The sequence below is a fragment of the Hevea brasiliensis genome, chromosome 2 (assembly GCF_030052815.1).
Source record: "Hevea brasiliensis isolate MT/VB/25A 57/8 chromosome 2, ASM3005281v1, whole genome shotgun sequence".
NCBI classification, from domain to species: domain Eukaryota; kingdom Viridiplantae; phylum Streptophyta; class Magnoliopsida; order Malpighiales; family Euphorbiaceae; genus Hevea; species Hevea brasiliensis.
Window position 1 is genome coordinate 121,743,794 of NC_079494.1, and position 13,948 is coordinate 121,757,741.

Here is a 13,948-nt window from a genome sequence, read left to right on the forward strand (position 1 = left end):
CAGTAATCAAAAATTTGAAATTCTAAGTTAATTTTGGGTTGAAATCACTGGAACAGTGAATGGACGTGTTCCTTTGATCAGCCTACTTGTCTTTCAATCTGTTGTGTAGAAAGAGATTGTTTGAAAATTCAAATAGGGTTCAGTAGTGATTTTTGCAAGATAAGTATAGTTGATTCATGCCTTGTTCTGATATTTATAGATTAAAGATTGAAGAATTATTGGAGTTAATTCTGAAAATCTCAGCATATTCAGTTGTGATCCGTGGATTCTTGTCTATAAATCTGCTTCTCCTATTAACCTAGCTCAGTTAGTTGTTTCTTGAACCTATTGGGCTAGCATCCGGTCCAAATATCACTTAAATTGTTTCACCTATATGTATGCTCTGTTTGAATCAGGCCGAACCATCTGATGCTCAGACCGATCATCCTTAATTGCTTGGTTGTTTTAAATCTTTGATTGATTTTTTATTTTTTATCCGAATTGAATCTCCAACCGAGTGCTGACTCTTTATCTTTGTTTCAAAGATATTATATATCTAATTAGCTAATTGGTCAAGAAATCAAAATGTCCATAACTTAATAATTTAATAACAAAATACTTTTCTATTCATGGAATTATATTAAGGGCTTCATTTGCAATTGTGATTGAAAAGTAAAAAAATTAATTTTATAAAAAATATTGTTTGAAATATTTTTTTAAAAAATAAAAAAATATTTAATTATTTTAAATTTTTTATAATTAAAATTTATTAAATTTAACTTTAAATTAAATTTTAATATCCCCTAACTAATGTATTCAAGAATTTGTTTTTCTTTCTTGTCAACAAACCCTAAGTTTAGAACGTTATGACATCTTAAATTTAAGTTTTAATATAATCAAATCAATATATAATAAAAATGAAAATACTTTTCTCTTTTACAAAATTTTAATTCTAGAAGACATAATTTGTGTGAAACTGCCTTGAACTATCATTCAATACAATATTAAAAGTTATAATTAAAATTAAATAAATAATTATTACTTAATTAAATATCATAATATTGATTTTCAAAAAAATATATAATATTGCAATATATAATTTGATAATTGAGTATTTATTTTATAATATATTATTGAGATTTAATTTTAAATTTTTAAAAATTTTAATATATATATATAATGAAACAATATTTTATCTAGATTTGAAAATATTGTAAAAAATCATATTTTTCATTTTTTTTTTTTTTAGAGTTTACAAGTGAAAGGGATACTAAATTTGTGTTTTTATCTAAACTAAAACATACATTTGTAATTAGGAATAGGAGAAGGGGAAATTTTATAGCATTATGGTGATTTCATGTTAGTATCTGATATGAAATAATAAATAAATAATAATTAGATATATAAGTAAATATATGGTTATTATTTTCTTTAAAAAAAATTACAAGGTGATTATAGATTTTGAAATTCACTCATATTAATGTGCACTCATTGACACCCAAACATGTATTCATGTTCACTCACCCCATTATAAATAGAAAATTCTACATGTAATGACCGTTTTATTATACAATTTTTTTGGTAGAAGTTAAATTTTTTATCTATTAGTATATAATTTCTTTGGTAGAAGTTAAATTTCTTATCTATTAGAATTTAATTTTATTGTCAAATATTATGTGATAACAGCTACAAAATCTAAAACACTTACATTGTGTAGAGAAAAGAAAAAAAAAATAAAGACAAAATTTTATGTGATTTCACTGTAAGGTATATAATCACGAGCAAAATTTGAAAGAAAATTAAATTATGATAAAAAAAAAGTTATTATAACTCATAAATCTTTAAATCATAATCTTTATAGGTTTTCTCAGCACAAAATTATCAAAATAGATAAATTTTACGATATTTATATTGATTTATACTACTATTAAATAAGTTTTCTTATATTCTTATAAAAATATATCGGCTCATGCTTCACTATCACTGCTTCATAAAATATTATATTTTGATTATATCGTATACTTTTTCTTAAATAGGGTCATAATTTGAAACACGTATAAGAAATATTTAAAATTTAAATCACATCATAACACATTATATCAATAATAATACATTAAATTAAGGTGCATATGTTATAACTTCGAGTTAATATATATTTAACAATTAGGAAATATATTTAATTAAAACAATAAATATATGAATTTTTATATAAATATTTGATTTAATAAAGCATATTGAAAGTTATTTGAGAATATCCTATATGTAAATATTTTTTTTAAAAAAAAATACACTTACAAATATTCCATGTTTATGGCATTTACGCGTTTGTTTCCGCTGGAAACTTCCTTGCAGGAGTCTTATGTTGACTCTATATATATATATATCCGTCATATCATAATATCGATAAATATAATATATTTTTATCAATATTTGTAATATTTTTGAAATTTTTTTCTTCAAGACAAAGTGAATATTATATTAAAGATGAATTACATATAATAAAAACTTAAATTTATATAAGAATAAATTTAATAATTATTAAATTAAATATTTATATTAAATAATTTATATATATATATAATATATAAATATAATAAATATTTATTTTAACAGAACTTATCTTCGATGACTCATAAAGTTTGCAATCACACGCGTCTAATGTCTAACACACGAGTTTGAAACTATCTGGTTGGAAAGAATGTTGTGTAAAAGATGGAAGACAGCCGAACAGGCGGGTCCATATTGAATTTTTATTTCACACGACCAAAACAGAAAGTCAATAGCCATCTATGAAGTTGACAGATCTCTTTATTAACCATTCTTTACTCTTAATTTTTCCTTTTTTTTATATTAAAAAATTAATTCATGCTTGCGTTGCAAGTAAATTAAAGCTTGATCAGGAAGTCAATAATTTTATAAGAATGAGTCTAACAAAAATTTAATATTTAATAATTTTTAGATGTACCCATTTCATTTGCTACTATATATCCTGATAAATTCTATATCGTCCTTTTACAAATTAAAAAAAAAAAGAAGAAGACAGTTTTATACTTTAAATATGAATTTATTTTATCTGATTAAATTAATTTTCTTCTTTATTTCTATTTATTATGAAAATGGCACTGCTTAATTTGCTTAATTGGCTGAATTTCTTAATTTTAATATAAATAATCTATATTTTGATAAAATAAAAAAAATAAGATGTTAGATATTTATATAATCAAAACTAATGAGTATTATGATTCAATATGTACGTAATAAAAAAATATTAAAAATTTAAAAAAGAATATTAAAATGGAAAATCTGTCTGAAAAAATTAATTTTACTATGCGAAACATAGATGGTGTAAAGTTGACACAACTCACCAACCCATAAAAGTTGCATTAATTATATATATATATATATAGAAATAGTCTTTCAGAAAGTCAAACAAAATCTACGCAAATTATTTTCTTTTTTATAAATAATCATTTTCAAATTAAATTTAGACCAGTAGATCTCCTCAGCACACCTAAATTTAAGACTTAAAATATTAAGTAAAAAAATTTAAACTAATATTGAAAAGCAAAATGTTATATAAAAAATTTAAATTATTTTTAAATTAAAATTAGACTTAAAATGGAATTGAATAATAATATAGTTTATAATTCTTTTATGACTGTATTTTTTTTAATAATTGTTGACTCTTTTAGTCTTTTGTAACGTGTAAAGTTGGACACTTCATTTACAAAAGCTCAAGTTATAATCAAAACACATGGGACTAATTTCAAAAATATATCACAATCAAACACTAATTGTTATTGTTAGTTCAGCTAATCCCATGTTTTTTCAACATTGTTATGAGCAATTAAAATTATCTAAAGTGAGCACAGTTTTTCTCAAATTAATTAGTGGAAAATTATTATTAAATTAAATATTTACTACAGATAGTATACTCATTATTTTAATTACGTATCAAGGGAAATTAATATTATGACTGTCTAATTAATATATAATTATTAATTAATAGACATATCTAATATAAATTCATTTTATTGAAGAAAAATTTAATAATATTAAATACTTATATTAATATTTATATAAAATTAATTTAAATATATATAATAAATATAAATATTTTATGAGAAATTTTTGTTTGAGTCGCATTCATCGTGAATTTAATACATAAATACGTGATAGCAGTTTATTATTATTATTATATAACTAAATGGCTCTGCCCTCTTGAAGGGGACATCACCGTAGTTTACAATTTAGTAAGGTTGAAAATTTCAAAATAAACAAGTCTTGTGTTCACACTTTATTAAAATGAAGCTGGCCTTTTTCTTCCACAGGATTAAAAACAAAGGAAGTAATTTAGATTTATCAACGAGGATTACCCAATTGCATATGTAATTATTATATATAGAATTCTCTTTTAAAAAAATATTTCATTAATTTAGCAAATCCTTCGTAGAAATAAATAATTTTATTCTAAAATCATAAATGGTAGTCAAATCAAATGCCCAACACAAACTTTGTAGTTCTTGCATTAATACTTTAACTCCATCCTCCCTTCCTTATAAATAGACGTCTCGCCTCTCCTCTGCCTCACTCCAAACCTAGCTAGCTTCAGAATTCTCCGGCATTCCTGACTTGAGAATTCCAGTTTATTTGTATTCGGCATTGTCTGTAGTCTTTGAGTAGCTGTGCACAGAAATCAAAATGGTTAGTGGCCAGCTTTTGTCTAGGATCGCAACCAATGAGGGACATGGGGAGAACTCCCCTTACTTCGATGGATGGAAGGAATACGATGGGAACCCCTTTCACCCAACTGATAATCCCGATGGAGTCATCCAAATGGGCCTTGCAGAAAATCAGGTTTGCTTGTGTTTCTGTCATATTTATGTATAGGAGCTCTCTGCATGTGTGTGTGCAAGAACATGAACCTAAGCACCTTCGATGGGACTAATGACATTTGATTTCTTAATTGTTTCTTTGCAGCTTTCCTTTGATTTGATTACAGATTGGATTAAGCAAAATCCTGAAGCCTCCATTTGCAATGCTGAAGGAGTTGATAAGTTCAAAGATATTGCCAACTTCCAGGATTATCACGGTTTGCGGGAATTCAGAGAGGTACTACTCTAATTTCTGGAACCTGACGTGTGCATGAAATAACGATAAATGAACGTGCATTCATTGAGTCGAATCAACATAAGATATCTGTTATTTTTCCAGGCTATTGCCAAGTTTATGGGGATGGTTCGAGGCGGTAAGGTAACTTTTGATCCGGATCGTGTAGTGATGGGTGGAGGAGCCACCGGAGCGAACGAGCTGATAATGTTCTGCTTGGCTGATCCTGGGGATGCTTTCCTCGTTCCCTCACCTTACTATCCAGCGTATGAATTCTATTCCACCCTTATTACCATATTACCATATGCTATTGGAAGATTATAAATTGCTAGGTTGCACAGTTTCCTCTTTCACAAAGAAAAGTGAATTTCATGTGATTACGAGGGATAATTTATGTATGGTGAATACACTTAATATTAATTTTTTATGTGTATCTGAAAAAAAAATAATGGGCATTAATTCATGAATATTAAAATTGCTTTTAGATTGTAAATTCTCGATTTCGAGCCCTCGTTGATTCGTCACATTACAAGGTTGACTAACAATAAATATTCAACAAGAATGAAAGGTTTAGATTTTCATCAATCAAGTAGGAATAGATGAAAAAGTAGCCTGAGAAATTGTAATCAGACAGGACATCATACGGCAAGGGGGAGGAAATTCCATTATGTCCAATCTTGTATTGACTTTTGAAGTTTGGAAAATTTTAATTAAACCAAAAAGGATATGGGATTTTTCTTGCACGATAGGCCAACCATTTCCTCACCGACTTACAAGTTATAAAACAGAAGAGAGAGGTCAATTTCACTAAGTTGTAAAATTTGGAATTTTCTGTATTTTGGGTCAGAAACATATTCAAACTAGGCTTTGATTGCAGATGATTCTGTGTTTGATTTTGCTTTATTAAAAATGGGTTTTTATTGTGCTTTTATTCCTGTAAATGAAGATTTTGTTTTAGTTAATAATACCGATTAAAAGACAAATCCAATTTAGTGATGAGAAGTCAAGTTAGTAGACCTTTGCTGCCAACTAAGACCATTCAAAGAGAGACTTTTATGATCTGAATGTTCAAACCAATTGGATATATCCCCATTTTTCCAAATTTGTATGCAGTTTCAAATATTATTCCTAGGCTCATATAGTCATTGCCTGACCAAAATAAACTTTTTATTTACCTTTCATTAAAATATTTCAATATGTGATATACATGCAGATTCGACCGTGACCTGACATGGCGAACTGGTGTCCAGATTATTCCAGTTGATTGCTACAGCTCCAACAATTTCCAGGTAACAAAGGATGCACTTATATCAGCATATGATAAAGCCCAAGATGCCGGTATTAATGTCAAAGGCTTGATCATAGCCAACCCATCGAATCCACTGGGCACCATTTTGGACAGGGAGACCTTAAAAGACTTGGTGAGCTTCATCAATGAGAGAAACATTCACTTGGTCGCAGACGAAATATATGCAGCTACCATCTTCAGCTCCCCTAGCTTCATAAGCGTCGCTGAGATTATCCAGGAGATGGATTGCAACCGTGATCTTATCCACATTGTTTATAGCCTGTCTAAGGACATGGGACTCCCTGGCTTCAGAGTTGGCATCGTTTATTCCTATAACGATGCAGTCGTGAACTGCGGTCGCAGGATGTCAAGCTTTGGGTTAGTCTCTTCTCAGACTCAATATTTGCTGGCTTCCATGCTTTCGGATGAGGAGTTTGTGAAGAATTTTCTTGCGGAAAGCTCAAGAAGGCTAAACAAAAGGCACAATATGTTCACAAAGGGACTGGAACAAGTAGGGATCAGTTGTTTAAAAGGCAATGCTGGTCTCTATGTTTGGATGGACTTGCGCCATCTCCTTAAAGAACCAACGTTCGAAGGGGAAATGGCTCTGTGGAGGGTGATTATTTACCAAGTGAAGCTCAATGTTTCGCCGGGCTCTTCTTTTCACTGCAAGGAGCCTGGTTGGTTTAGGGTGTGTTTTGCCAATATGGACGATGAAACTGTGGAAGCTGCACTTAAAAGGATACGGGCATTTGTGTGTAAGGGAAAGGAAGATCAGGAAATGCCAACCAAGAGTAGCAAGCGATGGCAAAAAAATCTCCGACTCAGCTTCTCAGCTAGAAGATTTGAAGAAGGAGTCATGCTGTCACCCCACATGATGTCTCCTCACTCCCCAATTCCTCACTCTCCGCTTGTTCGTGCTAAGTAAAAGGCATGCACATAATATAATAATGTTACTTAATCTCTCTTGCCAGTTCTTGGATAATATGGCCAATTTATTCATTTTCTTTCTTTTTTTCCCATTAGTTTGGAATCTGATAGATTTTTGTGGGATATTAATGTTTTCATATGCGTAGCAACTAGCAAGTCATGTATCATGTTCGCAACTTAGCCTGCCTAAGTGATTGGAAAGTGATAAAACTATGTATATAGTGCTCTGCTTTTATATTAAAAAGAAAAGAAAAGAAGTTAATAATGTAATTTGTCCATTATTAACTGTGCTGTTCAATGCATTGCTGATATCTAAAATTCAATAGTAATAGCTAGTTTCTCTGATGTATCTTGATCATTTAATTTACTTCATTCAACCAGTGATTCGATTTACATGCTCAATAAAATTCAATATCTTTAAACTTAAAACGATTTGTTTTGAAATTAAGCCAACAAAATATCTAGCTATATAGCAATTTTCTATTTTGATTTATAATTGTCCCTGTACGTGATTAATTATTTTGATGCATGATTAATTTAATAATAAAATTATTAATTGCTTAATTATTTACTCTTCGATTGAGTTATAAAGATTCAACAATTTTAGCAATCACCTCTTATTTAATGATATGAATTTTTTAATAGAAAAAATTATATAAAATTTTAATTAAAGAAATTATATCGATATAAAAAAAAGAAAAAAAAAAAAAAATATATATATATATATATATATATATATATATATATATATATATATATATATATATATATTTATATTGCAAGGTATATCGAAATACAGCATAATATAAAACAAGCAAGGCGTTTTAATGGCATATAACAATTAATGATGGGATCATGACATAAGCATTCGAATTATATATTTTTTAATTTATTTTTGTTATTAAATAAGCATTTCAATGCCTTTAAATTAAAATTTTATGAACTAAATAATAATAATAAAAATATTAACAAAATTTTTTTATTTAAATTTATTTATCATAAATTTTAAATATAAAATATATAATAAAATTTACTTATTAAATACATAAATTTTATATATTTTTATTTTAAATTTGTAATAAATCAAAATGTTCCGCAAAGATTTTTCACACTTATATTGTTTGAGTATGCCTAACTTGTCATGGATGAGTCAATTTGAGAAAATTGCAAGTTTTGGATAGGAAAAAAAATGGATGATGATGGTGTTGGACACGTCTTAACAGTATCCACACTACAGGTGTGTTGTCTTTTGCATACCAGAAAGCCAAAAACTTATATAAAATAAAATAATATATATATATATATATATATAAAATAACCATCATGATCAACGTGTTGAAAGATCATGAGCTAGCGGTATATATCATATCTTCCTCTTTTACATTTGTCATTTTTGAGCAGACAAGGCCAACTATCATGGAGTCGTGAAGTAAACAAGCAAGTAGGATGGATGTAATGGAAGAGAAGATAGGGACTGCTGACCCACATGGAACACCAGGTGTTTTATTGTCTGTTTCGTCAACTGTTGAACCGACCATGCATTTATGCAGGTCATGAAGCCTCTTCGTTTGCCATTTTGAAATCGATTGTTGCCTAGCTAGCTAAATAATGGCAGCGGCTGGCGGGTTTAACAAGTGGCGCAACCGCACAACTTTGGAGGCAGCCGAGTGTCAAACTCTGTTTTTATATTGTCAAATCTTATTTCTATAATAAGAGTAAAATAACAATACGTACAGAATAAATACTCGTCAGCAACAAGAGTCTCTTGTGCAAAGAAAAAAAGCAACTTGAAATAGTAAAGAGTGATTGGGGAGGCAAAGACAACTAGACCAGAACAAGCTTATACATATGCAAGAATATGAAATGTGTGTTCCACCAAACGCTGTCGCATTGGAACTCTATTGACTCACTCATAACCCATGAGCAGCGACGTTTCTCGCATCTTCTGGCTTCTATAAGAGTACTCATCGTGTAAAACTCTTGCATGCTAAGTTGTAAAGCTGATTTCTGCAGCTAGTTTTTAAGTTTGATAGCCATTAATTAGTCTGTCTCTTAATAGATTTTTTCCATGTTAGTTTACATTCGATCCTCGATTTCTATATTTCCTTTTATGCAATCATTGTGCACAAGTAGTTAATGCGAGCCAAAAAATTATTAATATTGATTTAATGAAACAATATATTAATAACTTTGATTATCTTTATGATTAGAATTTTTCTTATTTAGATTTGGATTTATTATGAATTCAAACACAAGATATATGATGGGGTTATAAATGCTATCTGTTTGTGTTTTAGATTTATGATGAACTGAATTTATGTAAAAATCTCTCAAATAATTATTCAAATATTTTCTTCATATTTTTTTGTTAAATCAAATTTAATAGATTGCATAATTAGTATGCTAATTCTACTTTTACATCCAGAGGAGTGGGGATTAATTTGGGCTACATTTTTTATAACAAAAATTATTAAGACTGTCAAAATTGCTATTGAAAAATTCTTAAAAATATTATTCAATTAAATAATATTAAAAATTAATTTAAAATTAAATTTAATATATTTTAATTATTTAAAATGATTTTTTTTCTAAAACTTATTATTTTAATTTTAGAACCTCAATATTAACAGAGTTTTAAGTACCTATTAATGTTTAAGTTAAATTTTAATTTAAATTCAATTTATTATAATATAAAAAACAATATACATGTTGAGAAAACATATAAAATATATAAAATTTATGTACTTATGAATTAAATTTATGATAAATTAAATTTAAATAAAATTTTCTCACTTCGAAACAAATGCAGGTATACGTGACCACGCGTGCGTGTTGCTACTAACTGAAAAGTGAGCAAAATAAAGACTTGACAGATCCAATCTCCTATTTTTGCACGTCTCCACTCCACCTCCTCGCAAAGGAAAATTTTGGCTGAAATTCTATAAAAGTTAGGCAAAGATAGGGAGATCAATTATCGATAGGCATGCATTTGAAATGAAGGTGGGATTAGTTTTGGATTTTATACATTCAAGATAAATTGAAAGCATTTTAGGGATTAAAAAAAAAAAAGATTTTATAGACATTTCTTGCACGTATATTCAACAAGAGTTGTTACATATGTGTGTGTTAGAGGAAAATCTTTCTCTATATCTAGTTCATTGTAAATCTAAAATGTAAATACGTAAGATTTATGTATTTAATAAATAAATTTTATTATATATTTTATATCTTTGAGTCTAATAGACTGAATCTAAGAAAAAAAAAAGTCTATGTATGTCACACCTTACCCCTCTGTAAGGCATAACATGATCCCGTAGAATACTTAATGAACTACCGAACTTCACCTACCGATAACTCATTAAGTACCCTACAAGGGATTTTAAAACAATTTTCTTCTTTTTGATAAGTGGTGAGCATTTCTAATAAATATTTAAAACATGTAATTAAGTTGAAAGCTAGTTGAAAATTTTGGCCCATTTTATTTTTTCGTAAATTTTATAAAAATTTTGACAGAGTTTCCTCTGTATTTTGAGAAAACAGCTTTTTAAAAGCACTTCTAAAAGTTTTTCTCAACCACTACTTCGGTTTCACAATCAAACTCAATCATTTCAATAAATTTCTCAAGTTCAAAATTCAATAGTCCTCAAGGTATAGTCAATCAATTTCATACATTCATATTTCTTTAAAGATAAACAATTTATGTATACATCATACAAAAATTTACATTAAGAAAATCCAAACTAAAGTTTATTACAAATTTTATACAGATTTTGTACAAGCTGCTCAAGACCCATTTTTACATGTCTATACATTTATGTGCAATATATACATCAAAAGAAATATTTACAATTAGGGTATAAATTATACTCGATGACTTTAGGCTGATAGCTCTTCACACTTGCTCCTCTAGTCTCAGTACTAGGACATAATAAATAATTTTTATGCAAAAATAAAATCACATCTATTCAAAAATTTGACTAAACATGAGCATTAAACACAAAACATGAATTATTAGATTTTAATGCAAACCACGTTCATTTCGAAGTATCAAAACACATTTCATAAAACCCACAGTTAAATCATGCCATTCGAAACAAATAGAATCTCAATAGCCAGAGGCTAAAGAGAAATCACATCACAAGGCTCGCTAGCTCAAATATATGGATATTCATTCACATCCTCTTCTCGGCACACCTCAACACTTCTCGGAGAAGGAATCAAAATTCGAAACTAATTACCCCCACTAATCGTGTTAGTGAGGTGTTCAAATATATGGTCATGATACTGTGGTTTCAAAACTTATCTTAACAATTTGTTAAACATTGTCATTTCAAATATACACAATAACTTCCAACAATTTAAGTCAAAACATCATAACTAATGTCACAAGTAAATTCTCAATAATTCAAAGCAAATGTAAAATACATATTTCATTCACTTTATCAACACATTTTAAAGCATAGTGATGTTGTGCACAAACCTCAAGCGAGTCGTCCCTTAGCCTCGACTCGGTTCCTCGGGTTCCTTCCCGATATTCTTTTCAACTGAAACACACAATTTTACAATGTTTCAGTACTAGAACTTAACACAAATCCAAAATAAATTTAGCTTCATATTTACCTAGTTCTAACGTGTTAAATTCGACGTTCTCAAAATTTTTGTGTTTCGGGTTACTATTCACTACACTATTCAAGTCAAATAGTTGACTTTCTAAGGTTTAATAGGTATGGGAACTCCAACTTCACCCACATACCACATTTTGGTCATTAAATTTGTTGGTTTTGGTCATTTTCTCAAAGCTTAAATCCTTTTGGCCAAATTGTCAAATTTTCAGTTTTGGTGCTCCAAGTTGCACTGTTCCATTGGCCCTTTTACTGTTGGAATTTGGCAAAACTTCCTTCATAGAAAATGTTCCTTATTGTCTTAAGTATATTCTCATTTTTGGATCACCCCAATTGGATTTTTGTAGCTCAAGTTATAGCCAAAATACAATTCATGCTGCAATTTAGGTTTTGGCAGATTTTTGATCCAATTTCATTCAATAATTTGATCAAGTTAAGTCCATAATTTGGTCTAATTTCCTTCATACGAAATGTTCTACTATGTCTTAGGTTTCCATCGGTTTAAGAATCGCCTAAATCCGAGTTTCCTAGAGAGACTTATAGCCCTTCAAACATTACTACTCAAATGGAATTCTGTAGAATCACAGGTACAGTAACTCAACTTTGCTCAATAATTTGAATGGGTTAATGGCATAATTTGGGTGGTATTTTTCATGAAAGTTTTAGATCTATGTCCTATCTAATTGCTGGTAAAATTTCAGGTCATTTTGACCTTCCTAACTCGAGTTATGACCAAATGATCATTTGGCTCTCAATTTCACTTTGGTCAATTGTTTCACTAAGTTTTGGTCAGTTTTTGGCCATGGTTCCTTAATGAAAATTGTGCTATTTTATGTCTATTTTCATCTCCAATTGGTGGCATATCACTTGGGCTTGTAAAATTCCCGTTTTGGTCCTTCAAAGTAGGTTTGGTCATGCTGCCAGCAGCATGACCATTTGACCTACGAATTTGGTTTTCATTTCAACAATTCCCACACATCTCTTTTGGTCATTATTGACCATTTTTCATCTCATAATAGACCAAAGTCATCATTTAAGCATTTCTCCAAAATTTGGTTCACAAACCCTAGCATTCAAACCCTAATCTCACTAACTCTTGCATTTAACCATTTCAATGCCTTTAACTATCATCACTTAACTCATTAAGGTTCATATTCCTATCCAAGTCAATCAAGCCATGCAAATTACACTCTTCACAATGCTGGCCGAAATTTTAGCAATGGTCCTTCCCCATATTTGTTTCATTTAATCAAGTTCTAAGCTCACTTAAATACCTAAACATGCATTTGAAGTAGAAAATTGAAAGTTAGCACACTAACCTTTCTTAAATCCTCCAAACCCTATCTTTAACTCCTCTTTCTTCTTGTAATCCTTGTGCTTAAGTTGAGATTGCAAGTTCTAACAAGGTTTTAGGGGATTTATGAAGATTAAGTGGAGCAAATTAAGCTTAAGTGTAAGCTTAATGGAAGAAAATTTCATGGAGGACTTGAGAGGAAGTGGGGCGGCAAACCAAGGGAAGAAGAATACTTTTTCTAATTTTTTTTTTCTTTTGTTTCCTTTAATCTTATCCCTTTTTGAAGACCAAAATTCCCAATTTAATAAAATAATTTAATTAATCTTTTATGACATCATTCATGATGTCATCACCTTTGACTTTTCTAACTTCTTTCTTTTTTTTTCTATTTATTTTTTTTCTATTAGTTCTTTAATTTAATTCTCGATTCCGAAATTTTCTTTTCTCTGTTTTTATTTGATAGTTAGGTCAGGAGTCAGCTCTCGGGGTCAATTGACCAAATTGCTCCTCGCCGGTTCATCCCGGTTTGTAAATAATCCAATATTTCTTCCGGCTCCCTGACCTAATTATTTGACTGGCTTAATATTTCTTTTTCGTGATTTTCTCTTTTCCAATGTGTTCATAAGGGTCTTAAGGACCGCAGCGTCACTTTTTACGGTTCAAAATTTGAGTTTAAAATGACTTCGCAGTCGTTCCCGAGGAGGTCACCTATCGCTGTGACTATCG

General features: G+C 29.2%; 1 protein-coding gene across 1 annotated transcript; it reads left to right on the forward strand.

The window, feature by feature from the left end:
- Positions 1-4,505: 4,505 nt before the first annotated feature.
- On the forward strand, positions 4,506-7,651 carry LOC110638009 (1-aminocyclopropane-1-carboxylate synthase 1). The gene is made up of 4 exons (XM_021788407.2): positions 4,506-4,836; positions 4,960-5,091; positions 5,194-5,354; positions 6,302-7,651. The coding sequence occupies exons 1-4, from the start codon at positions 4,681-4,683 to the stop codon at positions 7,302-7,304; spliced, it is 1,452 nt and encodes a 483-aa protein (XP_021644099.2). The 5' UTR covers positions 4,506-4,680; the 3' UTR covers positions 7,305-7,651.
- Positions 7,652-13,948: the final 6,297 nt, after the last annotated feature.